Source organism: Nestor notabilis, unplaced genomic scaffold (assembly GCF_000696875.1).
Source record: "Nestor notabilis isolate BGI_N333 unplaced genomic scaffold, ASM69687v1 Scaffold35627, whole genome shotgun sequence".
In the NCBI taxonomy this organism is placed as follows: Eukaryota; Metazoa; Chordata; class Aves; order Psittaciformes; family Psittacidae; genus Nestor; species Nestor notabilis.
This window is the reverse complement of record NW_009937491.1, coordinates 1-27,304: the sequence shown is the minus strand read 5'-3', so window position 1 is coordinate 27,304 and position 27,304 is coordinate 1. Positions and strand designations below refer to the sequence as shown.

At 36.2% G+C, this 27,304-nt stretch overlaps 1 protein-coding gene across 1 annotated transcript; it reads left to right on the top strand.

The window, feature by feature from the left end:
* Positions 1-55: 55 nt before the first annotated feature.
* Positions 56-27,248, top strand: C5 (complement component 5). The gene is made up of 41 exons (XM_010018846.1): positions 56-126; positions 2,515-2,707; positions 3,578-3,740; positions 4,168-4,238; positions 4,818-4,909; positions 5,924-6,006; positions 6,365-6,455; positions 6,769-6,874; positions 7,610-7,736; positions 8,077-8,192; positions 8,422-8,622; positions 9,213-9,416; positions 9,887-10,096; positions 10,276-10,425; positions 11,312-11,441; positions 11,750-11,815; positions 12,473-12,673; positions 13,283-13,373; positions 13,807-13,883; positions 14,514-14,653; positions 15,324-15,545; positions 16,075-16,135; positions 16,674-16,763; positions 17,023-17,235; positions 17,382-17,457; positions 18,135-18,294; positions 18,750-18,845; positions 19,140-19,311; positions 20,088-20,293; positions 21,049-21,201; positions 21,564-21,626; positions 22,446-22,527; positions 23,163-23,214; positions 23,388-23,490; positions 24,238-24,312; positions 24,408-24,513; positions 24,712-24,798; positions 25,170-25,259; positions 25,803-25,886; positions 26,703-26,841; positions 27,119-27,248. The coding sequence occupies exons 1-41, from the start codon at positions 56-58 to the stop codon at positions 27,246-27,248; spliced, it is 5,043 nt and encodes a 1,680-aa protein (XP_010017148.1).
* Positions 27,249-27,304: the final 56 nt, after the last annotated feature.

Below are 27,304 nucleotides of genomic sequence, written 5' to 3'. Positions count from 1 at the left end.
GAAGCCAGGCCCCGCCCCGGAGCCGCTTTCCCGCCGCTGGCGGCGCCTCAGGCGCATGCGCTTTACCTCAGCGCTGGGAGGCGGTGGTGGCCGTCGTGTGTCCCGCCGAGGGTGGGCTGTGAGGGGGTTAGTCCTGATTAAAACCCTAATCCTGTGTAAACAGCAAAACCTGCTCTGGTGATAGTTATGGTTTTTTGTATGTATGTACCTCATGTGTCGGTGTGGAGTTGTATGTAGGTTGGTTTTACTGAGGAATATTGTGTGTAGCGCTAGAAATACATACTACGTATGACCATGATAATACAGTAGGGCTAAATTGCAATCATTTTCACAGTTGTGCTTAAATATATCGCTTCTAATGTTTTTGGGCTGTGTTAGTTTGGCATCTATGCAACTAGCTGAAAGGTAGGCTTGAAAGTGGGTTTCCCGTCTCTAAGAAATAGACAAGGGGTGTAATTAGATTTTTTAAAGATTATTTCAGAATGTTGGGAGCGTTTTAAGTGTTTTCCAACGTTCTTCACTGTTCACAGACCACCCCTGTAAACTTGCTGTTTGAATTCTTGTTGATATTCAGAAATAGCTATTTGCACTATTTTCAGTAATATAAACCACCATGCATCTTCTAAGATTTTACTCCGTCTATTATTACTTCCTTTCTAGTTCATTCTGTCTGTTGAGAAGCCCAAATTGGCCTTATTGGAATTTGTATTTATAAGAACTAGTTTTGTAAATGTCTTTCCCGTAAAGCTTGGCTGCAGTATTTGTTTAAGCTTCAGAAATCTTGCACAACTTTAGTTTAACTTTACCTGAACTTATTTGTTGAGGGCCTATGCTTAGATACGAGCCATGCAAAGGTTTTGTCACCAATGGGTTTTTTGCAAATGTTGTCTAAATCACTACATGTAGATGTACTGCACCCTCATATTTTCATATTGGGGGTTTATTTATTTACTTCTGGAGGTACTCAGGAGGTTGGCATAACGAGGAATGCAAATGGCTAAAAGAAATAGGCAAATGAAGAGTTATTTCACAAAAGAAATGGAATCTTATCATCTAAACATAACAGCACGTTGTGTTTGATATAATTCAAATGCCTTTTTTTTCCTTCACATGCAAGTGTTAAATCACTTTGAATAAATAAAATTATTTCCTGAAGGACAAACAAAATCTAATTTTTTGTTTGTTGGGTTTTGGGGTTTTTTGCTACCTCTGAAAATTATTTCTTTTAACTTACATATGAAACAGAGAGAAAGGTAGGGTTGACATAGGAGTGCTCTGGACAGATTCAAAAGTTGAAATCCTAAGTTCAGCTGTTCCGGCTTCCTTCGGAGAAGGCAATGACATTCAGTAAACCATGATCTGCAATTAATTATTAACTGAGAGTGAAATGCATTGGTGGCATTTCTGTTCATCTACAGCAGAAGCTGAACACAGTTCACTCCAGAATCATTAGAATCTATGGTTTGCTGTTTGCTGCCACAGACACTATGACTGTCTTAATATATTTTTTTGTTTTGCTATTTTCTGGAACAACTTCAAGCCAAGAAAAAACGTAAGTAAAGCAAATACTGAACTTAGTGGGAAACGTTACTTGGTTGTTGTCTGCTGTTTTAGGTAAATAGATAATTTAAGTACAGCCAATACAAAAAGCACTCTCCAAATTGATGCGTTTCCACAAGCAAAATTCTCACTAGTGTGTGTGGGACTAATGGTAGAAAAAGGACTGATGCTTCTGGAATTACTGTATTTGCTGCCAAAGAAAGAGGTAGAGTCATTACATACCATAAGATAAACATGCAAAAGATAAACATGGTGCTCTTTAGCTTTTCTGTAGTGCCTGAAGATTCTTTGCTACAGGTTTGATGAAAGCTTTTACCTAGATGTGTAATTTACAATTGAACTCAGAAGTGCTCTTTTGATTCTTATCTGTTAACAGTGGTATATAGAAAGCAGCCAACCCAAATGCTTTTGGCATTTCAGTAAAAGAAGATGCACATATTTCAAATGCTTTGTTCAGCAGCACTTCGTATGTATTTTAGATGAATTCTGTGGTCGGGTACTAAAGTCTTTTGTGGAATGATGTTTGCAAAGCACTGAGGAAATTAAAGCAATCCTAAAAATGCTTATTCACATTTGCTTTTTACTGTAAGTTCCCCATTTGTTTCAGTAAGAACTTTACTAGTGGGAAAACTACACAAGTTTACTGTTTGGAAGATTAGTGCTTCAGGGTTTAATTTGGCAAAAAGAATAATTATTTCCATGAAAACAGTTTTTAGCAGAAATGCTTTTGTGTGTTTGCAGAATCAAATCCATAAATATTATAGCTAAGCTGTTATTTGGTAATGTTACATTACAGTTTTTGTAACAATTATTTTGTCTGAGGCTTTACTGTTTTAAGTAATGTCTTAGAATAACGTAACCTGATTGTTTGCTTTACCAGTGTGTACATAGGTGAATTACAAACAGAAGTACGAAATCCATTAGTCTTTTTATTGGTTTATATTCCATATGCAGATATGTCATTACAGCACCAAAGATCTTCCGAGCTGGAGCATCTGAGAAAGTTGTAGTTCAAGCTTTTGGTTATGAGAAGGAATTTCCGGTCAATATTGCCATGAAAAGCTTTCCAGATAAACTTGCTGTTTATTCTTCTGGCCGTGTTTCTTTAACTCCATCCAACGAATTCCAAGATGCTGTAACTTTAACAGTAAGGAATTGAGACTTTTCTTGCAATGTTTTTCTTGTCACAGTTATAAGTGTTAAAAAAGACTCTGGTAAGTTTTCAGTTGTTTAATCTGCGAAGGGAAGCCTAGCGCCCTGATGTCTCAGTTTGCCATATGTAGATCATTTCATTTTAGTTTGTCTGAAATTGAAATGCCATTGGATAAAACTAGTGTAAAGGAATGACACCAAAGTTAAACATATAACCAAACTGTTTTAGAAATATTGCAGTCACATAAAGGAAAAAGGGAGAGAATGGAGAAGTGTTGAATGTTTACAAGATACGTCAACTGAATGTTCAGAGTAAGCCAAAATGGTGACTAAACCGAGGTTCAAAACTTGTCTGTCAGTAACAAGCTCCAAAGGGGCCCAAATTTTAACATAAAGCTTTATTTAACTAATTTACTTGAAGTCAAGAGTGCAGAAAGCTTGAAAGCAGAGCAAGAAGGTTTTACTTGGGGGGGTGCCTCCCAGGAGGTGCTTCTCACCCAGTTTTCAGTCAAAATAGGTATTTCATCAAACTGCCAACCACAACAGTTAACGTGTATAAATGGAAGTCTGATAGTTTGTATTCTTATAACTTCATAACTGGGCTCTGCACTTTGCTATTTTAGTTCTGGACATAAATAAAATCTAAATTTCAGAATACCTTTTTGTACTTCAACACTCCAGACCATCATCTGTGATATCACAGCAAGAATAAACCCCTGTGAGTGCTGGTATCTTAATTAATGATAATCAACAGCAGGATAGTAATTGCTATTCAGATACTCTTCTCAACAAGAAATACTGTAGGAAAAAAATACTTGAAAAATATTTGAATATTATTTTAAAATCTTTATTTCATCTCCCCCAGCTTCAACCAACAGATTTGCCAAGAACAGAGAATTCAGTCAATTATTTGTATTTGGAAGCTGTTTCTCCACATTTTACAAGATTAAAAAAAATTCCTGTTTCCTATGAGAATGGGTTTCTTTTTATTCACACAGACAAACCAGTTTATACTCCTGATCAGTCAGGTAAATAATGCTCATTTCTCTTGACTGTTATTTCACTTTTCAAGTCTGTTGACTTTGCCAAGGAATTGGGGTTTAAATGTCCTTTAAGCTCTTGGTTACGTTGTGTTGCCATCAGCTGCTATTTAATTTTTTAATCAGCAGAATAATATTTTAAACTATTTGATCATACTGTAGAAATTACCCACTTCTCCCAGTATCCTCTCAGTCCCCGCCCTTTGCACCATAAATGACTAATCTGTGGCACAAAGTGTGAAAGATTTTCCTGGGAATATGTTAAAAATATTTATGAAGAAATAATGACAGAATCATTTGTTTCATGGAGATTGAGGTCTGGATATAGATAAAAGCTTGGGGTTTGAGGTTTTTGTTTCTCTTTTACATCTCTATGATAGTATGACTTTGAGATTTATTGTAATAATACTTACAGTGAAAGTCAGGGTTTACTCTCTGAATGAAGAACTGCAGCCAGCTCGACGAGAAACTGTCCTAACTTTTGTGGTAAGTTGTAATTGAATTTAATGTCAATATTCTGAGGATGTAGTTAGATGGCAAACCAGTATTGCAATCAATATTTAATAAAACTGTTAGATGGTTTTGCAGGTAGCCAGATATATTTTAAAAGACCTAAAAGTGACTTTGCACAGTTGGACAGAAGTTTTCAAGTTCCAGATCTGAGGTTGTTAAAGAATGACAAAAAACCCAGAAAAAAAATAGGAATTCTCTGGGGAATTTTAATAATGTATGGTTTTCATACTGTGCTTTATTTCATTTAAGATATAAAAATAATCAGTATACTATATTTTTTAGCCTTTAACACTAGGCTTGTTATTACAGTAACTTTCTAGCAATTTTAAGCATTTTTTAGTAACAGCTTTTGATTGTTGGAATCACAGTAAAATGTTTTACCAGAATTTCAGTCTGAGTTGTTTCTAAAAACGTTTGTGTTTTCATGCTGCAAAGTGGGCAAAACTCTTACAAAAATTACAGCCAGGCTCCCCCTGAAATCACAGAATGAAGGTTTTTCCCTTTGATAAGAATGGTCTGTAACCGCTGATTCTTTCCTGTTATTCTTTAAAGGACCCTGAAGGAGTAAAAGTGGATATTATAGAAGAAGAAGATTTTACTGGAATAGTTTCTTTTCCTGACTTCAAGATTCCTCCTAATCCTAAGTAGATCTATTTAATGTTTTTTGAGGATTATTAACATAATGGTGCCTTTTCTTAAAGATTGTTACAGTGTCTTTTGCTTGATGCACGGAGTGTGCGTGACTTGAAACTTGACTATTTCTAACATTTCCCATAGTGTGTGACCATGGTATAAATAAGGAACCAGATATGACCAGGTATTCTCCTTTTCAGTTGATTTCCAAAGCCAAGTGGGAAGCTTACTCTCTGCCTTTTCAAATATATATATATAACCAAAGATCTGATAATTGATCATACCCTCTATCTAGCCTTGATTTTAGGGAATTTTAGCTTTATTATTAGGGAAAAAGACAGCATTTTTCACTTACACTGAGCAAGCTTAGCTATGGTACAAAACTGGCAGAGATTAAATGGACGTAGTGTGTAAATTAAGGCAAACAGAGTCAGGTTTCTTCGAATGGTATGTTAGGAAGATAAACACATTCAGATATGCTCTGCACACAAGTTCTGTGGGTTTAAGTTAAGCAATTTGAAATTAAGCAAATGCCTCTTGAGCGCTTCTAGAAGCAAAGAAAAATCATCCGAATTATGGTACATCAGGTAGGTGATACATACTAATCCTGCTCACTGCATTGAAACAGACTTGTAGCCACAAGCAGGCGTTTGTCCGGCCTCGGGGGTGATAACTGGCAAGTGAAAGAAGCTAGCAAATAATGTCTCAATGACCCTGGTTACATTTGCAGTCTTCAAAACATGTCTCTGCTTGTAATTATAAACCAAAAAATTCTGATGATAGTCGCATTATAAATAATAGCATGTTCTTTGCCAATTTCTTCCAATGCTTTATAATAAATTCTAAGGAATTATGAGAATATCAGAGCAGAATCTTCTCAAAGTAGGCACTGAACACGTGCAAAACCTTGGTGCAGAATTTTTATCTCTAAGTAACTATTAACATGGAGTATTGTTAAGTAGTAATATTATTTTTGTCTTACACATTAATTTTAATCTCAAAAAATGTCTATTTTTATTTGGTAGGTATGGAATTTGGAAGATTGAAGCCAAGTATAAGAAGGATTTTGTAACCTCTGCTGTTGCAAAATTTGAAGTTAAAGAATATGGTGAGGAATATGGTCAAGTGGCAACATCAGTTCAAGCTAAACAGTCATACTGGTGTAAAGCTGTATTGATACAACCTGCCTCTAAATAGAGATACTCTTTAGTGTGCTGTATCATCTTGATGTGTTTGCACTGATGTAGAATGGGGAGCCAGGGCAACTGCAGGGAACTTAGGCTTTTAGAACTTGTGCTTCTCTGTGGATGAGCTCATAGCTGTGTTTTAGGGCTATAATACTGTAATTCAAATCACTTTAAACCGTCATGATTTTTTGATGGCTGTTCAAAAGCATCTTTCTGAGTGCTTGTGGCTTACTGTATAAAACCACAGCTAAGCGGCTTTCTTTTCTACTCAATTTTCAGCAATGCCAAGCTTTTCCATCATCATAGAGCCAGAAAGTAACTTTATTAGTTCTGATAAATTTGAGAACTTCAGGATTGTTGTGAAAGCCAGGTAAGGAAATTGGGCTTTGATTTCTAAGCGTGTGTTTGTCTTTTTCTTTACCTGAAGAATGATTCTCCCATATCCAGAAGTTTCCTCCTTTACTTTCTCAAGAAGCCCAGTCACCACAATCCTTTCTGCTCTGTAAAAGAACTAAGGAACCCCTTTTAAACTTCTTAGGGTGATTATTTTTCAGCACACATGTTTAAAGCTAAGCAGAAATTTGTTTTCTGTCCCGTGTCTAGGGAATTACTCTCTTCAAAAACGAATGCCTTGTTGCAGCCATTAAAGTAATCTAAAAGCATTTCTATTGTTTTGTTCTCAGCTATTTTTATAATAAAAAGCTTACAAGTGCTGATGTTTTTCTTCGTTTTGGAATAATTGCAGAAACTGGAAAAAGAATGATGCCTCGTTCCATGCATATAACTAGGGTAAGAAGAAAGAAGTCTGGGTTGTGTAGATTTTGTGTGCTTAGTTCAGAACTGATCCAATTCCACTGAAGTTTTCCCGTTAAATTTTATGAGAATGGGTCCAAGCTCCCAGTTTGCATCAACAGCTATTCAGTGTGAACTTCAGCTATGTAATACTGTTGTTGGGGTCACAGAAATGCACTTCAGAATGAACCTCAGAGGCAGCATCTGAGACAATGTAGTTTCAGTCTGGTTTAATTACTCACTTGAGCAAGCTGTGTGGTTGAAATGTCTATGGAGTAACTTCTATGCTCTCAGAATATTTCATAGGAAAAAGTCCATATTTCTTTCACAGTAAATAAGAGAAGTCTAATGGAGCCAAACAGATCAAAATTATATTGATGTATTATGGAGACATCACCAGCAGTTATTCATCCCTCATTCAGTCTGGCCTTCTTGATTTAGTCATTGAAGAATGATAAAAGGCATTATCATTCCTCATTTAGTGAAGCTATTTAGGTGTTATTCCTACCTCTTGTTGGGTCTGCATGCAGGCTTTGCAAGATGTGCCATGGGTTGATTAATTATCAATCATTTCAGGGAATAAAGAATTCTTCATTAAAACATCTCCACCTTTGATTTTCTCTGAAAATAGATAATGAACAGAAACATGTTGAAGTTAGGATTTGTGTATCCTGTATCTATATGTTATTTCTAAATTACTGACTATAAAGTAATGAATTATTTCATTTGCAGATTGAAAATGGTGTTGCTGAGATCAATTTTGACTGTAAGAAAGCAGTGAGTTTTATAGGGATTCACAGTCTAGAAGAATTGGATGGGTCGTATTTATATATTGTGGCATCAGTGTTGGAGTCTGCAGGTAAGTTGCTTTTTAAATGATTTTTTTTCTTGGTAACATCTTTGCAAATGTAAACAGAACTAGAAAAGAAAATTATATGGATAACTTGCCTAGTGTCAGACTTTCTTTAGTGTTCAGAATTCCTTCTTCCAAAACTTACAAGGAAGAACAGCCCATCTGTCACTGTAACAATGTTAGGCATTCAACATTACTGTTTTTCTGCTGTTAGTTTCATAGCAGCACTAGGGGGTGACTCTTTAGATGAACGGACTTCACTATAACAGACAGCTTGTGCTGCCCTTTGGAGGCAAGTTGAGAAAACCCAGGCTCTAGGCTATGGTTACTGAAAATGTTTTGTTAGGTGGCCTCAGTGGCGAAGCAGAATTTGCTGGAGTCAGATTTGCTGTATCTCCATACAAAGTGAGTTTGATTGCTACTCCTCTCTTTGTGAAGCCTGGACTTCCATTCTTCATTAAGGTTAGTTAACATAAGCAGATTTGTTGCACATTACAACATAAACCCCATAATGCAGAAGCCTTATTCTTTTTCTGTGTGTGTTTCTGTAAATCTTAACATGCTTTTTGTTTCCATTTACTTTTTACATCTCTTTAACTTGCTATCATAGAAGAAGCTTAGCAGCTTGAAAGTTTTCTCCTTGCAAAATGCCACCACTGATATAAGGAATGTTCTTTCTTCTGGTGAACAGGTGCAGGTGAAAGATACAGTAGATCACTTTGTTGGGAAAGTGCCTGTAACTGTCACTGCAAAATCCTTTAGTGAGCAAATGGGTGAGACTGAGTTGATAACAGAGGGCTCAGAATCTGGGAGAAGGAAAACAAGCTTGAACGATGGAACTGCTTTGTTTGTTGTTAATATCCCATCTGATAGCAAAGTGTTGGAGTTTAAAGTGAGTTAAATCATTCCATCAATTAATTTATTTGAGAGTTTAATGCTGTACTTTTGTGAATGTACAACACTAATGGGAAGATTTTACACTAACAAGAGTTTATAAACTTAGAGACTATTACGAATAATCAGTTATGAAATGCAAGTTCTATAATGCAAAATTACTTACCTATTAAAGTATTTATTAAGTTTTTCTGAAATAAAATACCCTAATTTGTCACATGTCTATTTCATAATAATTATTAAGTGATTATTTAATATTTCAATCTAGATTTGTGTGAAAACAAATCTGAGAATGCTTCCCTCATCATGTAGGGAGGCACATCATTAACCTTTTCTGCTCTACTTATGTATGTATGTGCTTCTAAACTACCATTTTGTGTTTGACTTGATATTTATTGATCTTTTTATTAATGAAAACATGAAATCTTGAGTTGGTTTTTATTAATTGCTCTAAATAATATGTTGCAGAATGCTTTTAGTACTGCAACTGTTTTCTTAAGTATAATTCTGTACTTAAGCTAGTCAGAAGTTGGGACACATGGGGGTTTTTTTACTAAAACCATTTTCGACATCTTCTTATTTTTTCAGGTAAAAACTGCAGATCCACATCTTTCAGATGAAAACCAAGCAAGTCAAACCTATGAAGCAAAAGCTTATTCATCATTAAGTCAGAGTTATCTATATATTGACTGGGCTTCCAACCACAGAACACTAGAAGTAGGGGATGTAATAAATATTAATATATATCCACGTAGTCGGTATAGTCATAAAATACATCACTACAGCTACGTGGTAAGTAACAGATGTTTCCACATCTGTTGAATTGTGTTTTTAATATGTGGTAATAGATGAAGAACCTGAACAATCAAGAAGCATCCTTATCATAGAATATATGCAGCTCAGACAACTCCTCCTTCCCTATACAATCTGCCAGTCTTAGAGCAAAACAGTCTCACGTTTAAATTTACATATAAAATCTCCATTGCTTTGAATTCTCATCTGACATACAGTGGGATTGAGAACAAGTAGTGCCAGCCTCAAGAACTGATTCAAGAGTCGAAATACAGAAGAAGAGAAAGATGTGCAGAGGCAGCACTTCTTAGGGGATGGGGGAGAGCTACCTTCCCTTGAACTAGGCTCATTTGTCCCAAATGCATTTTTGTGTGTTGTATTATATCTAGATGCAAATAGTTGTTACATGTAAGAAATACTTTAAATACAAAATCTGACTTTTTTTATTCTCCATAATTTTTCTGTTACAGGTCACATCCAAAGGGAAAATAGTAAGCTTTGGAACTCAGAAGAGAATTAATGATTTGGAATATGAACATCTGACTTTTCAGATAACCCAAGAAATGGTTCCTTCAGCACGTCTTACTGTTTACTACATAGTCATGGGAGAAGAAACTGCTGAGTTAGTAGCTGATTCATTTTGGCTGAATGTGGAACAGAAATGTGGGAATAGTCTTGATGTGAGTAGCAAAATAAGCACTAAAACTTGTGGGTGTGCATTCATTTTATGGTCAGATTTGAACCTGAATTTACAAAAGTTCTTTAACAATTCCTTGATTTGTTAAAATGTCGGCCTTCAGATGGATTTATTTTGGAACAATATGCTTTTAAATTACCAGTATTTGTTTTCAATTTCTAGATTAAGCTGCAGTCAAGCAAAGAGATACTGAATCCAGCAGAAGTTGTATCGCTTAATATGAAAACACAATTCAATTCCTTTGTTGCTTTGTCATCTATTGACAAGGCAATATATGGAGTCACAGGAAGAGGAAAGAGAGCAATGGAAAAAGTTGAGTAGTACCTGAAAAAGAAAAGTTGCTCTTTGTTTCATGTTCATATTCTGATAGCTGTTGTGTGTCATGCATTCAGTAAGCCTGAAAATAGGCAGAAGAGCAATCCAGAATAAAAGTTGTTGGTTTAAATCTGTCAGTTCAAAGTTATAAACAAAATTAATTTACAATATTTTGATTCTTATTAAAAGTAAATTATAGTTTTAAAGACAGATCTGAACTGTCTCATCAGAACCCTGCAGGCTTGGCCAAAAATAGGTTGCAGTGTTAGAGAGCTCCTTCATCGAGGAGGTCTGGAGACTACATTCTCCTTCTTAGCTCTTCCAATAATCTTTTTGGGTTGTACTTTTAAGGCATACTGATAGAATGGTAAGGAAAATGCTATTATGTTTGGTGGGTTAAAGAGGTTTTTAGTCCTTGTAGTATTTTCAATACATGTGTATGTAGGTAAATCTGCCTGTCATCTGTCACTGAAAGAATTCCATTCCTATGATAAAACATGGCTGTTTTTTAATACTTTGGAACAGTCAGATGCAAAATGCATGAGAAGAGAAGACTAGAAGAATACTTTTGCACCAACATTGAATCATTTGAATCAGTTTTATAAAGCTACTGAATTGGTTTTAAACAAGCTAGTCTGAATATCAGAACTGATATAGATACATTAATGAAGCTTTTCATGTTGTGATTCATCCGCACGACTCCACCTCTGATGTGGGCTACAAGAAAGTGGTACTTGAATTAGCTCAAATACTGCTAAGTGGTGTTCTCCAGTGTTTTGAGAGGAGGTCTGCCAGACTAAAGTGGCCTTTCTGCAAGTCTAACTCATTCATCATATGATACATTCCATGTTTTACTTAGCTGCTGATGTGTTTTTTCCCTCAGATAATGCTACAGTTGGAAAAGAGTGACCTTGGCTGTGGTGCTGGAGGAGGACGGAACAATGTTGACGTCTTCCGAATGGCTGGGCTTACGCTTTTAACCAATGCAAATGCTGAAGACTCAAATGAAGCAGGTATATCCCATTGTTTTAAGCATGAAATTGTGGAGTCCTGTTCTGAAATACTCTATTGTAACTCTCAGTGATTAAGTTGGAACTTAATTAAGTTAATAGGGAATGCATATAGTAATGATTCTTGAGGGAGGAAAACATTATGACTTGTGAATCAGTTACTTTAATATCAATGAAAATACTTTAATTAAAATAGTAAGCAGAAAAAGTCTCCCAAATTTGGTCTGTGATTTTATGGAATTATTTTGAAGTGGACTATGCTATTACACAAAAGGTCATGTCCTGCACATGTTTGTTTATGTTTTGAACAGATGAAACTTGCAATGAAGTTTTAAGAACCAAACGGTCTGACTTCAAGGAGAAGATACTGAAAGAAGGTGTTAAAAAAATCTTTTAAAGTATATAACTATGAATAAAAAAATCACATCCATTAGAAATCAAGAATCTGAGTGTTTGCTTGTGACATGTAGTTATTGTTATTAACTTAATGTTGTTGAAACTGACATTATGACTTGTTATTATTGTTACTAATGTAACGTAGTTGAGAGAGACTGACAAAGATGGAAGATGACTTTAGAGAGGACCCCATTTATAAAGCCTCTTACCCATATGCTCAGTTTTAAGCCAGGAAGATTTAAGTACACCTTAAAAACACAGCATATGTTTAAGATCAATCTTTTTTCTGAAGAGACATAACCTAAAAGCTCACTGTACTACTTATATTGCAAGTAGTAGAAGTACAGCCTTTCCCAGTGAGCACCTGCCAGGGACGAACTCAGTCAGAAGAACCTTTGACTGCTGGTCTTAAAATGTAATACAATTCCTCTTATCTAATTTATGTTTTTAATTCAGAATTGTAGTGATTAAATATATGTCACTAGCTTTTGAAAAATGGCAAATTTAAGCTCATCCTCAGATCTGTGCCTTCACTGAAATTCTGAAGATTTTACAAATACCTTTAATATAATGAGTTAAGATGCATTTGGAAATAAAAACTTCATCTCACGGAGGAGAATATTTTATTCTTATTTCAGTATCCAAATACGGACATCCAGAAATCCGAAAGTGCTGCATGGCTGGAGTCAAAGCCTATCCAGTCACTGAGACCTGCAGTGACAGAGCTCAGCGAATTCGGAGTAACCAGAAGTGCATTTCTGCATTCAAGGATTGCTGTGAATTTGCAAACAGGCTGCGGGAGGAAGAGCCTAACAAACTTCTGATATTGGCCAGAATGCGTAAGTACGAGAGCTTCAACTCTCCTATGGACATGTAGTGAAACACTTTGAACAGAAATGGGTAAATACAGAGGTGACAACTTTGTTAATCTGTGAACCCCTCCCCATTACCTGTCAGGGTTATTCCAGAAGGCATTTTGCCAGTCTCCAAAGGTCTTGCTTATATACTTCTGAAGAGGACTGGAGAGCAGTTCTGTATTCTGTTAAGACCTATATTCTATTCACCCTTCTTTAGAACAAGCAGAAGTGCTGTAAGAAAACATCCTTGCCTGTGAAGGCAACTTTCATGCTAAGTTTTTGCCCGTGCCCACACCAGCCAATGGCTGACACATCAGGAAAGATCAGTAGGAGTGTGAAATTTCTTGTCTCCTGTTTTCTTCCTGTAATTGCTTGATAACAAGTTAATCTGTCTGGACAGGTATCCACGTGTGTAAATAGATGAGGTGCAATTAACACACACTTCGAGAGTATTCAGATACCTTTTTTTCTTATATCAGGAGATACAAGAAAATTTTTCTCATAGGAGAAAAATACAATGATTTTTAAGCTTTTGGTCGTTGGCAGGTGGTTTGCTTGGGTTTTTTTACTTGCTTTATTTATGTTCTTCAGATTTTGAGGCTTTCTTGGAACTGGATGAGGCAGAAGTTCGTAGCTACTTTCCTGAAAGCTGGTTATGGGAAGTCCACCAAGTTTCCCCAAGGTACTACTTTTCTCAAATCTGTTATCAGCACTTGACTTAGTCATCATTTTTGTTGAAAGTAAATGCTAAAATTGAGGTAAGCTGGGGAGCCTTAGTTTTTCCCAAGATGTGTGCTAAAATGCAGTCTTACACAAATAGACTCTTTCTGCCATGTGTTCCTCCATGCAGGATGTCTTGTCTGATGCCAAGATTGTTGAGTCTTTTTTCCTTTCAATGTTGCTAAACACCAGCTTCTGTCAAGTCAGCTAAAACCAAGTTTATTCAAAGAAAAATCCACAAGTCCTGTTTTGTAAAGATGCCCTGATATCTTGTCTGCCATAAGTGTCTCCTAGATGCAGAAGTCGTTTTGGGTGTACTATTTGTGTTAATTAGCTGCTGGTATTAAAAGGTGGCTATTGATGTAGTAAAAATGTGCTCATGCTTCTAAACACAGGTCAAAGACTCTGTCTGTCACCTTGCCTGATTCACTGACTACCTGGGAAGTACAAGGTGTTGGCATTTCTGATAAAGGTAGGTACTGCACCTAATTAGACTGTAGCTAAAGAATTAGGGAGCTTTTCCATTTGGAGTTTGCAGAACAGCTCATTGTAATTGATACGTATATTCTAAAATGTTCATTTTATGGTTGATAAACAGGAAAGGAAAGAATCAAATATATATTTTAGAGAAAGGAAATTACTTCATTTCTTGTTATGCATATAAGTGGCTGGGAAAACAAAGCCTATCCTTGTGCTTGACAGTCACCCATAATAAATGACTAAGGAATATGAGAACAAATAGTGAGTGACTGGCCCAACTTTACAGTGTCCTGCTATCAATAGTTCAGGCCCTTGAGGAGGAGAAGAAGAAAAAATTTTCCAGCATATATGGTAGTACAAACAGTAAATTTCTCACTTTGAGAAAAAGGAGAAGAAGCCCAAAGAACTGGAATGTCAGCCTATATGTGTGAGAAGTGGGAGACAGCAACTTGGAGCAGGAAGCAAGAGCCTGGTCACTTCTTAAAAGCTTGGACAATTTCATGGTACATGTTGAAAAATGATAAGTCCTCAGTAAAGGTGACAAGTATATGAAGACCTTTTCAGACTTGCTTATCAGAAGGGTGGGTAACATAACCTGGTTTTTTGGTTTTAATATTCTTAGGTATATGTGTTGCTGCACCCCTGGAAGTGCAAGTGGTAAAGGATATCTTCCTAAGTGTTTATGTTCCTTACTCTGTGGTGCGAGGAGAACAAATTGAGTTAAAAGGATCAGTTTATAACCACAGAGCTTCTGCAATTAAGGTAATTTGTGGTCGTAATGAGTTCTACAGAAAGAGTAGCATAATAAACTAAAACCTCATTTCCCCTGGGAGTATCCAGTATAAACAGATCCTTGGATTGGATTTCTCTAGTCCTTCAGTTAGTGTTATATGTGCTTTATGTAACTGTGTAACACTGGAACCCAATGGTTAGTAGTTTCATTTCTAGCCACTTCACTGATTACAAAGTTGTTGTGCTCCTACCTTGCAACTTTGCCTCAGGAAAGTTAAAATACTTTTTTTTCTGCTCCAATTGTTTGGACACAATGTCAAAGAGTGATGAGGTTTTTTTAATAACCTGCTTCAGATTCACAGATTACATTGGCTGGGGATTTAATGTAAAAAGGACTATTTTAAAGGAAATACATGAAACAATTGCAAAATACTGAAAAATTCAAGGAAGGCTTGCAAAGGTGTCTGCATGAAGCAGGGGTGTATCTGAGGCCTAGTGTAGGGGTTCCCTGGTGTTGCTAGTGAATATTTGTTAGTATGTCTCTAGTGCAAGTAATAGTAATTCTAAAGGCAGGGACAGTTGCTCAGTGTAAACAGAAAAGTACTAACAGAATGCTCATTATGGTAGTTAGTGGCTTTAGTATTCCTCCGGTGTTGTACTGTCATGGAGGTGAAACATTTAAACTCTTTCAACATTCCAGTTCTGTGTTAAAATATCAGCTGGAAATGGAATCTGCTCCTTTGGAGATTCTGCACCTACTGGGTCGAGGATGCGCGGTTGTAACCTTAAGAATCTAGATGGTGGTTCTTCATCCCCAGTTACATTCAGAATACTTCCTTTGGAATTAGGTCTTCACACTATCAACTTTACGCTGCTGACAGCCAGGAACAGTGAAACTGTGGTTAAAACTTTGCGTGTAATGGTAAGGCAAAAACCAATGCTTGGTGTGATTTTGAATTTGATACTGATCTAGTCACAAGAAATAAAAATGTTCTAAATCTTTTTATAAGTATTGATTTTCATACTATCAGAATCAAAAATGTCACATTGAATTTGCTGTGGTGTATGCGGTGGAAAAATGTATGGCTGAGTATTTGAGTATGCACATTTTTAAATCTTGATTAGAAGAATTGTCAGATTATATATAAAAATAGATTATAAATTAGCAAGCAGGGAAAATAGCATATTCTAAATTATTTGGTTTGGATTTTCAAGTGCTTAAGCACGCTTTATTGAAAGGCACGTTTTTGTAATGTTATACGTTCCTAAGCTTTTATTTATTTCTCAGTAATTTTAGGAGATGGAACACCAACTTAAATATATGTAGAATAGACATAGAACAGCAACATAAAACTCAACTACAGAGGAGTTTTAAACAGTTATTTAATCTAATATATATAATTAAGCAAAAGTCTTTTCACTTTCTGCTTCTTTCCCCTTAATGATTTCAGCCAGAAGGCGTTAAGAAAGAACTTCATGCAGGTTTCACTTTGGACCCACAGGGTGTTTATGGTAAGAGAATTGATCTTATATCTTTAATATGTATATCTTCATGTTCTTTGATTCATGACGATCAAATTTTCTATAATGTGAAAAAATTGTCATTTCTCCTCCTAAAATCTTCTTCTTATGTCCCTTCTGAAGATTTTCTGTCCTTTCACTGACGAACAAATCCATCTCAAGACAGCCAGTCTTTCAAAACCATACTTAATTCATTTCTTAAAGGAACCTTTACATGTAGCTTTTACTGTGATAGAATACTAAGCTTTTCTCTTGCTTGAAAACCGGTTATCAGATGCTTGCTTAATGGAAATAGAATGTGTCCTCATTAACCAGAGATGAATCTGAAACCACAAAGTTTGGGTCCAGATCAGTTGGGGTTTTTGTTTGTTTTTGTTGTTTGGGGTTTTTTTAATTAAAAAAAAAAAGGCAAAAGAAAGATTGAAGTGTTTGCACTCGGATAGTCATAACCTTTAAATCTGGCCATTACATCTGCTTTATCTATTGGTTTAGACTGTGCAGTTTGATATACCTACCTTTTCAATTCTAGGTTCAATCAAGAGACGACAAGAATTTCGATACAAAATCCCACTAAATCTGGTCCCTAAAACAAAAATTGATAGAAGTGTCAGTGTAAAAGGTAAATGGAATTGAAACTTGTATCCTGCTGCATATGTATTTCTGTATGTATGTTCTTTTTCTGCTATTCTATATTCCTTGTATAAATTCATCTGAACTTATTCCTAGGTGGTTCTTTTAAGAAAAGGCCTGACAAAGCACCTTTTGTGTAGAATTTTAAATACTTCATGTCGAAAGATTGCTCATAAGTATCAGTCAGGTTCTGTCCTTGGATTCACTTTCATGATCTCATTTAAATAATTTTTGTTTTCTTTCCACAGGACATTTCATGGGTGAAGCAATTGCCACAGTCCTCAGTCCTGGTGGTCTTAGTGTTCTTACTAATCTGCCAAAGGGCAGTGCAGAGGCAGAGCTGATGAGTATTGCCTCAGTATTTTATGTGTTTCACTACTTGGAAAAGTCAAATAACTGGCATTTACTGGGTCCTGAAACCTTAACTTTAAGAACTCAAATGAGGAGGAAGATGAAAGAAGGTAGAAAAATATAGCTGCTTTTCTTGCTTCACAGCTGTAGAGGTGCATAAACTTTGCTGAATGAGAAAGATAATGTCTGAGTGAGCAAATACAATTTTAATATAAATCTCTTCTCATAACTTACTTTCTGCCTAATATTCCCTTAGGAATTGTGAGCATCTTGTCATTCAGAAATTCTGACTTCTCATATAGCATGTGGAAGAATGGGCAAGCTAGCACGTGGTGAGTTAAAAAGGTCTTTTGATTAGAAAAGGCTTGTTTCACTCCTTTGCTTTCATACTATCATAACCTAGATAATCTGTAGGATTTTGCTCAAACCTTTTCTTTGGGCTTGGAATTCTACAAAACGCCTTAGTTCCGTGCAGAATTCATATACCCAGGCAAAGTTCGTATGCTGTGTTTCAAGAAGGAAAACAAAGTACAGGGATGTGAGCAAGGGCAAAATAAACATACCTCTTGTTCACACAAACAGGATCTTTGAAGGCTATCAGAGAGGGGAAGTCCTGTTTGGGAAAACAGAATCTGCCATTGAAAATTAGGCAAAATACATGGTCACTGTCTCGCCTTTCAGAATGTCAAATGCAGTTGGCTTATAGAAGATAAGAATATAATGCTTCAAAGGCATCTCCCTGAAGTTCTGTGTGTAAGAAAATGTGACCTTTTGGTGATGTCATGAGTTCATAAGCTGAAACATAGACATCGATCCTACTTTAAAATTGATTATTAGTGATTATTGCCCACTTGTTAAGTTGAATTTGAGATTCATCTGCGATATTTCTTTGAACTGTGGCAGTGTGTATCAGCTAAATCCTAAACAGTGCAAACTTGTGTCTAACCTCTAGCAGTGTGGTAGGATCTGCTGATCAAAACAAATGTGATCTGTTTGATTTCCTTGGCAGGTTGACAGCTTTTGCTTTAAGGATTCTCGGACAAGTTAATCAATATGTAAATCTTGATCAGATTTCTGTTTGTAATTCCCTTCTGTGGTTGATTGATAACTGCCAAATGCCAGATGGGTCATTCAGTGAATTTTCAAATTACCAACCAGTGAAGCTCCAGGTATGAAAACCAAACGTTTTTGTGTGCATACAGTAAAAGCCAAAGTGCCCAGGAGGTAACGTGTGTTTTAGCAATGTAAGATGTTTTAGGCTGCACTTCACCAGGACACCTATTCCAGACAATTTTGCTAGTTCTTGCAAACCTTTTTTTTGCCACTAAAAGTTGCTGCTTGCCACTTCTTAATATTAAATTAAAACCCAATAAATTGTGGTGGTTAATTTTGCAGTATGACAGTCCTGGCTTGCAATAACTTTATATATTTTGGTCTCTTTTTCTTTTTTTTTCCCCCACAAATAAGCTATTACCTGCAGAAGAGTCAACATATTTTCCAGTTAAACCAAATTGATATTTCTTACAGGAATTTCTCTTTGTCTCCTTACCCAAACTGGGAAAAGTTCTATTTATTTAAATTAACTTTGTTTCTGTTTAATTATATTTCCATATTTGATTTATAGGGTACTTTACCTAGAGAAGCCAAAGAAAAATCTTTGTATCTCACAGCATTTTCTGTCATTGGAATTGAGAAGTCAATTCAAATATGTCCTACTCAGGTAAATAAGATTTATATTCCTGCCAGTGGTCATGTTCTGCGATTCCAGTTTCTTCATTTTCTCTTTAACATTTGTTCAAAGAAATCAAGAGGTTTTTTTCAGTTTCAAATTCTAAGATTTATTTTGTTGGTCTTTGTATTTCAGAATCAGTAAATGAACAGCAATGAAATTCTGGATCACTTTAAGATGTATTTTAGAAGATATTACATATACCTCTATTGTCTTGATTGATAGATATTTTTTCTTGAAATCAAAGTCTAATAGTTGTAAGCTGTGGCCTGTTCATCTTTACAGAAAATCCATGATGCTAAAAATAAGGGAGGAGATTATTTGCTGAAGAATGTGCAGTCTGCTCAGAGCCCCTTCACTATGGCAATAACCTCATACGCTTTAGCTCTAGTGGATTTGAACCACCACGCTGCCCGATCGGCCTTCTCTGCACTGAAGAAGGAAGCATCTGTCATAGGTACCATTAAATTCTCTCAGGCTGTACAGTAGTTGGCTCCCAGGCTGTTCTTTTAGTATTGTTGAATGCTCTAATGTGATGGCATTACTTGGAGAGTGAATTTCGGTGACACTTGCTTTGGCATAAGTGACATTTCAGTCTTTTCTGGCCTACTATTTTTGCCAGATTGAATCCTGCTTTCACCTTTTCAACAGTGTGATTTCATCCCCTGTCATATCACACTTGTTCTATCTATAACCTTTCCTTGTATGCAGGTGTCCATAGTGGATTACGTTTGTGTGCCTTCTCAATCTTTGGAATCCCCTTTTTTCCCTTGGCTGAGAGTGGAATTTTTCACACTATCTGCCACTGCCCTCACTTCTGTTGTATTCAGTTTTCTTCTTAATTTCTTCCTGGTTGGTGGGGGACTTTGTAGTCTCCTGTGAATGGAACTCAGACGGTCCTCTGCCAAGCAATGATTCCTACTGGAATAGACAGGCTTTGTCCTGTTTCTTGAAAGTGGCATAAAGAAAAAAGACAGTATGTATACTTTTTGTTTGGCCGCTCTATCACTGATCAGAACCAGCAGTAATTGGATGTTTTGCGTCAGGTCTGCTTGTTTCTAGTATAAATGTCAGACTTCCTCCTGTAGGAGAAGTGTATCTTCATTTCCTGTTAAAGGCAGAGTGAGTTCCTCCTTTTCTCCTTGACCCAAGTAAGCAGTACTTCAGGTTCTATAGTGTGGAGAGAGCTGCTGCTGTGTTTCAGTCTGAAACCTTCCTGTTCCACTGTTGTAGGTGACCTTCCTATTTACCGGTTTTGGAAAGATACTCTCAAAACAGTAGACCAGCACACTCCCAGCTCTGTTACTGCACAAATGGTTGAAACCACAGCATATGCCTTGCTCACTACTTTGCTAAGAGGGGACAAAAACTATGCTGATCCAATCATCAAATGGTTGTCTGAAGAACAAAGGTATGGTGGAGGATTCTATTCAACTCAGGTGAGCTTTTAAATATTTTGTTCTTGTTATTCAAGTCCCAAAATCCAACATGTCTTAAGAGGGTAATATCATTAGATGACCACGTTCATAACTTCAGTGTCCTCTGTATGGGACACTGACTGTTGTATTGATACTCCTTGTCTGTGGGAAATATGACTTCTTTTCATGAAGTCTGTTATAAATACTAGTTTGCAAGCTGATTCTCCTGACTTCAGATCTGCTGAATGAAAAGAATTGCAGGAGGAAAACTTTTTCCAAGGTTTTTATGAAACAGAGTATTTCATTTCATGACGTGATTGTTCTGGTGTTCCACAAAAATGCATCACAGTGTAAGAAATCATGATTTTTTTCAATTGTAAAAACTGTGTTAGTGTGCATGAATAGACTAAAGTTCAAGTGAGAGTTGCCTGATCTTCAGTGCCCTATCAACTAGCAGTATTCTCTAGAATATTCCAATTCATGCAACCTCCCTTTCTTAAAACTACTAAAAGTCTATGAAGAAACTGATGAGTGCTGTGTTTTATTGCTCTTTGCTTGCTGTTTTTTAGTACTTGTCTGCATTACTTCGAATTACCCAAGCATATAAGTATGGTGTTAAAAATGTTACCACCATGTTAAGGGTACTGCTGAGACGCTGCTAAGGTGTTGGTTACCATTATTTGTGATCATTTAAGTGCCATAAAATAAATTGCTTTAATACATTTTCACTTCTTTTTAATTTCTGGAATTAATTCTTTATAATTGATTTCTGGCAGGACACAATTAATGCCCTTGAGGCCTTGACTGAATATTCCCTTCTTATCAACCGGCTTAATTTGGACATGAACGTTAAGGTAGCATACAAAAACCATGGAGAACTTCATGTGTTTAAACTGACAGAAGATAATTTTGTGGGAAGAACTATGACAGTGAGTAAATGGTATCACTTCTGAAAAATGAAATCAGAAATCTCAGCAACTTCTTAAATAATTACTTGAATGTTGAAATTGCTACTAGAATAGCTTTTTCTTTTAGTAAACTAGTAGTAATTTGGTATAACAAATGTTTAAGGGCTCGTGTTATCTGCTGAGTTTAATGCATTTGAATATTCATTGACATTTAGTATCTCTGCTTGTTCCTCTGTATTGTTTTTGTACAATCTGTTTGTAGCGTAAGACCCTAATATGTATTTAAAATGTAGAAAAGACAAGCAGATCATCTCACCTGAATTGTTGCTAATACTGCTTTTTGTTCTTAACTTACAATGTTGTGTTTAACATCCATCCTTTAGGTACCTCTGGATGATGACATATATGTAAGCACTGGCAGCAGCACTGGCGTAGCTACAGTAAATGTGAGCATGCAACCAAGCTTTTTAAATGGAATCTCTGCTTCGTTAATATCAGCACTGAAAAAGATACTGAGATTTCTCCTAAACTCTTCCATGTGTTGCTCTTACCCCTAGACTGAAGTGATGGATGTCATTATAGCTATATTTGAGATTAATTATGAGCCATGTATGACTTGTGGCTAATGAAAAAGAAGTTGTGAAGTTTTTCCTTTTCATCAGAAGGTTTCTGTTCCATAAATCTTAACAGATGATCAACTTAGTTTTAATGCTCATCAGTTGTTACTGTCCTGCTTGAGCAGCCAAACATGGAAGACCTGAATTAGCAATCAATTTTGAGAAATTGCTCAATTCTCTGTTATTCTGGTGTTTACTCTTAATTCATTGAGCAATGTCACTGAAGAACTATTTTCTTGCAGCATTTAAAGGTATACTTTCTGTGTGCCTAAATGTTAAGCTCTTGTCATGATCTATTTTCTTCTAATCTTTTGTAGCCTCTTCTAGCATCAAACTTACTAACATCTGAACAGAACATATTCCTGTGAACTAGTATTTATGTGCACAAATACCAGGAGTCATTTGCATAATATTTTTAGTCCTGTAAATAACACCACATGAGTGGTGTGGTTTTGCTCAAGAATTCCTCATTTCTTTCTGTGCTGGTAATTTGTTTACTGTGCTTTGCATCCATCAAAGCTCCTCATGCTGCACAGGCTTGTTTTTACTGGTGTTATGTTCTCCTTATTATTAGTGTTCGCAGCTTTATGCCAGTTTTGGGGATTGTTTACTGCTTTTGTTTTCTCTAATTTACTTGTATGTCTGTAGGTGAGGACAGTATATAATACAATCGGGACTTCTGAAGAGTCATGTAACTTTGAATTGAAGATTGTTCCAAAGAGAGATGATGGTAAAGAGTTAATATGGTTTTAAACATTATTGCTCAGGTCAGTGCAAGGGAGGGAGTAAAAAGCCTCTCACTTTGTTGAACAAAGTGTTTCTAGTTAAGAATGAAACTACGAAATTCTGCCACTTTCTAAATGCAAAACTGGAAAAGAAATTGCTGGGACCCTTCTTAGCCCTTCTTGAAACTGTTGCCTTTTTGTGAATAGAGTTAATTTTTAATACATTTAAGTGCATTTTTCCTTAGTTATGGAAGAGCTTTTGCAGTTGGGGAGTGAGGAATAGCAGAGGAAGGAAATATGATGGTGGATGAGGGAGTTTACAGTGAGTTCTACAAGGTACTAAGAGTTCTAGTCCAGTTACAACAGGTGTATAATCACATCCTAAGCCTTTGCCATGAAGTAGTCTAATAAGATAAGCACACAATAAATTACATTAAGCCTTAAAGCTGTTATTTCACCTGAATTATAAAAGAAGTGTAATGTTACTTGTTTGTGGCTGGGCAATGAGCTCCTGTAAGAACAGCCAACAAAACAATTTAAATCGTTATCTTTCAATTATGACAATGCTTTATGAAAATTTTGGGTTGCTGTTTCAGAAAAGTTATAAAATTACTTATTTGACTCTACTTGCTATGAAAAGGTTTCAGAAGAGAAGAAGGTGAGCCACTGGGGCGCTTAGAGGCTTGTGCAAAGTAAGTACAGCTGATGGGATGGGTGAGTGGTTGGGTTTTTTTATTTCCCCAGTGATTAAGCCAATGCTGTGGTCTAAATGTTGATAGAATTTTCCTTAGGTTTTCCTGGGAACACGTTTGAAGTTTTCTTTTTAATATCAGTTTTGTATAATATCAGTTTTAATCTATTTTAGGTACAGGCCTGGGGTGAGAGAGCCACAGTCAGGGTCTGCTCACGCTGTGATGGACATAGGCTTGGTTAGTGGGTTGGAAGCAAATACAGATGACTTAACCACTGTAAGTGTTGGAGAACACTTTTCTTTTACTGACTTCTTTGGACAGAAGTAATATATTTGCTGTTCTTCATCTTTTTTTCTGTTAGAGTAGTAGTGCAAATGAATATCATTATATCTTCATTGCTTCTAAGCATTTCTAATACTAATGAGAATAATCTACTTAAGTCTAGATGATGAACTTTTGATTGAGTCAGAATCTAGGCCTCTGTTAAAGCTTGACATCTGGACTCCTTCTGTTGTTAGAAAGACAAGAGCAGATAGAGAGTGCTCGTCACCGCTGTTAGGGCAGTGTGACTCAACCCATGGAGGTGCTGTACCTGCTAACTGTAAAGGGAACACTCTTGGCATACACACCTAAGTGTAAGATGGCTAAACTTTCACTGAATCTACACTGTAATGTTGGTGTTCATCCAGGTTCTATTGACAAGCATGGAAGTTTTGGTTAAAGGCAATTAGAGTTACACTTACAGGATTTAAATAGGATGCTATACATGGACTCAAGTATTCTTTTAAGGACAATTAGCTCTTTAATCCTTTATTATCTTCATGTAATGAGTAAAAGGATAATTTCCTTAAAAGAAAACCAGAAAACCCAAGTGTAAGCATAAGCATTATAAACAGACAACCCTAAAAAAAGGTTTTTTACACCTCAGAATTATGTTAAAGCTACTGATTACAAAACCTTTGAGATTATCTAAAATAGTTTAACTTGTTATAAAAGACTTTTCTCTGTTTTTCTCCCCTACAGCTTGCAAGTGGCGTTGATCAGTTGATAGCAGATTATGAGATAAAAGATGGGCATGTTATTCTGCAGATAGACTCTGTATGTTACCATTTTTATAACTGTAAGCACTACTTTAACTCTTTGGAATAATTTTTGTTTGCTTTAGAACTCCTTAATTTGTGTCTTTCAAATAGGTGCCAGCTAATAATTTTCTCTGTGTTGGGTTCCGAATAAGTGAGGTTTTCCAAGTCGGAATGCTAAATCCTGCCACATTCACTGTGTATGAATATCATGCACCAGGTATGTGTTCCATGCCTTTGAGTTCCTGTTTGCTTTTTAACTCTTTATTCCTCCTTAAAGACTACATTTTTTCTCTTTCAAGAGCTTTTTAATCCTTGTTATTTTAACTTGGGTAACTTTTGACTCACGAAGTTTCAGTTCTGATTCTTGGACTTTGATTTTCTGTATGTATTTATTATTTCTTTTTGGATCTTCTAGATAAAAGGTGCACTATATTTTATAACCCGTATGGAAATGAAAAACTGGTGAGACTCTGTGAAGGAGATGAATGCAAGTGCATGGAAGGTAAACTTTTTTCAAGGTGTTTCCCTGTTTCACTTGGTGGGAAAATGCAGTGTAGTGCTTTGGACAAAACCATACTAGACACAAGGGAAAAACCCCTCACAAGAACACAAGCTGTTGTTCTGTCCAAATTTTACATTAACAAAAAACCCAAGAAGTGTGCAGTGTGATCATGGATGTCTGACTGGATTAAGCTCAGGTGATTGAGGCGGGTATTTTGGATTTTGAATACTCATTTTCCAGCACACAATCCCATAATTTTGGTGTTTCTGTTACAGTAGATTATCCCAAACAGGTAGAGAGATTTGTGGTGTTTTATTTGAGGACATGTGATGACATTGTCTTAACACTGTCTTTTTTCTTTCTCAATGTAGCTGAGTGCAGTAAAATACAAGAGAGACTAGATTGGTCAATAACTGCTGATACCAGGAGAGAAGCTGCATGCCAGAATGATATTGCATATGGTAATATTTGAATTGTTATTACCTATTTCACATGCTCTGACTGAAATGTTCATTTGTTTACTACTGCTGCAAAAGATTTTGTTGCAATTAGATCTTTAGTGATTGAAATTCAGTAGGTTAGACTGTGGCGTACAGTGTATGAAAGTGACATAGATGCAGAGAAGAGGAAGCATTGCCTATCCCCTCTGGTGAATAAAAGTCACATAAACCAGGGTTAGCACAACAGTGAGCCTGATCTGATGAGTTGTGCTAATAAGCACCATGTTTCTCTTTCTTGGTACTGTTCTAAGGTGAGCATGTGGCTTTGGGGTCAGAGGAAGTTAGTTGGGCATCAGATGAGAGTGGGGGTAGAGCTTCCATCAGATTAAAGCATGGGTAGAACTTGTTAATGTCTCTTAGCCTACAAAGTATAGCTATAGCCATTGTTTTCCCAGAAATTAGTATTGCAAAGGGACATTATCTTCTCCATCTGAGCATGTGTAAGATGTTTAGTGTGTGTGCAGGAATGAGAAATAACAAACTTTATTTTGTGTTGTTCTGCAGTTTATAAAGTGAACATCTTATCTCGCAGTGAAGAGGGCTATTTTGTAAAGTATTCTGCAACTCTGCTGGATCTCTATAAAAGAGGTGAGTGTCCTCTTCTTAACTCATTTAACAATTTATTTAGAGTAAAAGCTGTCTGGTTGAGACCACTGTAGCAGCTGGCAAAAATCAGCAGTCAAATCTGATTGTTTCATGAGAGGAGGAAACTGTAGTCTTAAATACAGCCTTTGAGAATTCTTTTGTGCCCTGAGAAGTCAAGTCTTTGTTTGGTGTTTTTAAACAGCTTTTCTATATTAGAGCTGTTGTTAACAATCCTAAACTGTAATCGGTGAAATGTCTTTTATGTGACAAAACAAGGTGAACATATTCCATATTTAATTAATAAGGTTGTGAACTGTTGTGTAAATCTCATTCAATCCACAGAATGCCCTCCCTTTCTATAGGTACAGTGATCAAAGTGGGGTAGTGCGCAAGGATATGCCATACCTTAACTTACCTCAGGTTTTTGTATATTGGGCATGTTTCTGCTTCTGGGAGAAAGTACTTTAGGATGTTCTTGGGCACTCACTGTCTCACCCTTGGGAGAAGTGGCTGCTCATAGGTCCTGCAGAACTAAAGGTGATATTCACTCCATTTTCCTCTGAGTTTAAGCACTCAATGTGTGCTTATAATTAATATAAAAACATTTAATATGCATGAGGCTTATGCACCATTCAGATTTAATTTTTAAAAGCTTTTACAAGAGCCATGTTTTATATCATCAGATTTTGCTGTTATACAGCTAGTGGCAAATAGATCCCTCAGCTGTGCTGTGCTGTAGAACATTTTGATGTTTTCTTATTTATGAGTTACTGGAAATTCTCTCTGTGATCTTTTTCAATTCTTGACATTCTACTCCAGGGCAGGCTTTTGCTCAGAAAAATAATGAAATAACCTTTGTTAAAAAGAAGACCTGTACAGATGTTGAGTTGAGCCCAGGAGAGCAGTATTTGATCATGGGAAAAGAAGCCTTGAAGATAAGCGTTGGTTACAATTTCAAGTAAGTAATTTACCATCAGAATACACAGAGATTTAATCTTTAAGTGTACTGTGAAGTGGCAAGTGTTTGTATGTAATAATTCTTACCTAGTATATAGATGATTTAATTTTTTTATGTATTATGTTCAGCCAATAGTTACACAATGTGTTTTCAGATATGTACATTGAAAAGAGGATTATGGACACAAAGCAAGTAATTTCATGTTGTAATTTTTCCTGTTTGATATTTTCCTTCCCACATCTTAGCAGCAAATGATCATTTTCTGTTGTCATCTTAGATTCCAGTACCCTTTGGACTCCAGCACTTGGATTGAGTGGTGGCCTTCAAATTCAGCATGTGCATTTTGTCAGGAGTTTTTAAATACAATGGAAGATTTTGCTGAAGATCTCATCATCAGTGGCTGTTGATTTACCTGGGGAATTTTGTATTAAAAGTATAGACCAAATCTCACACATATATATAT

Excerpts from the sequence above, each read along its gene's own strand:
- C5 (XM_010018846.1), top strand. The coding sequence starts at position 56 with ATGCGCTTTACCTCAGCGCTGGGAGGCGGTGGTGGCCGTCGTGTGTCC. Across the intron at positions 17,458-18,134 it reads AATGGGCAAGCTAGCACGTG|GTTGACAGCTTTTGCTTTAA; the intron begins GTGAGTTAAAAA and ends TTTCCTTGGCAG. Across the intron at positions 22,528-23,162 it reads TGTTCCAAAGAGAGATGATG|GTTTCAGAAGAGAAGAAGGT; the intron begins GTAAAGAGTTAA and ends TGCTATGAAAAG.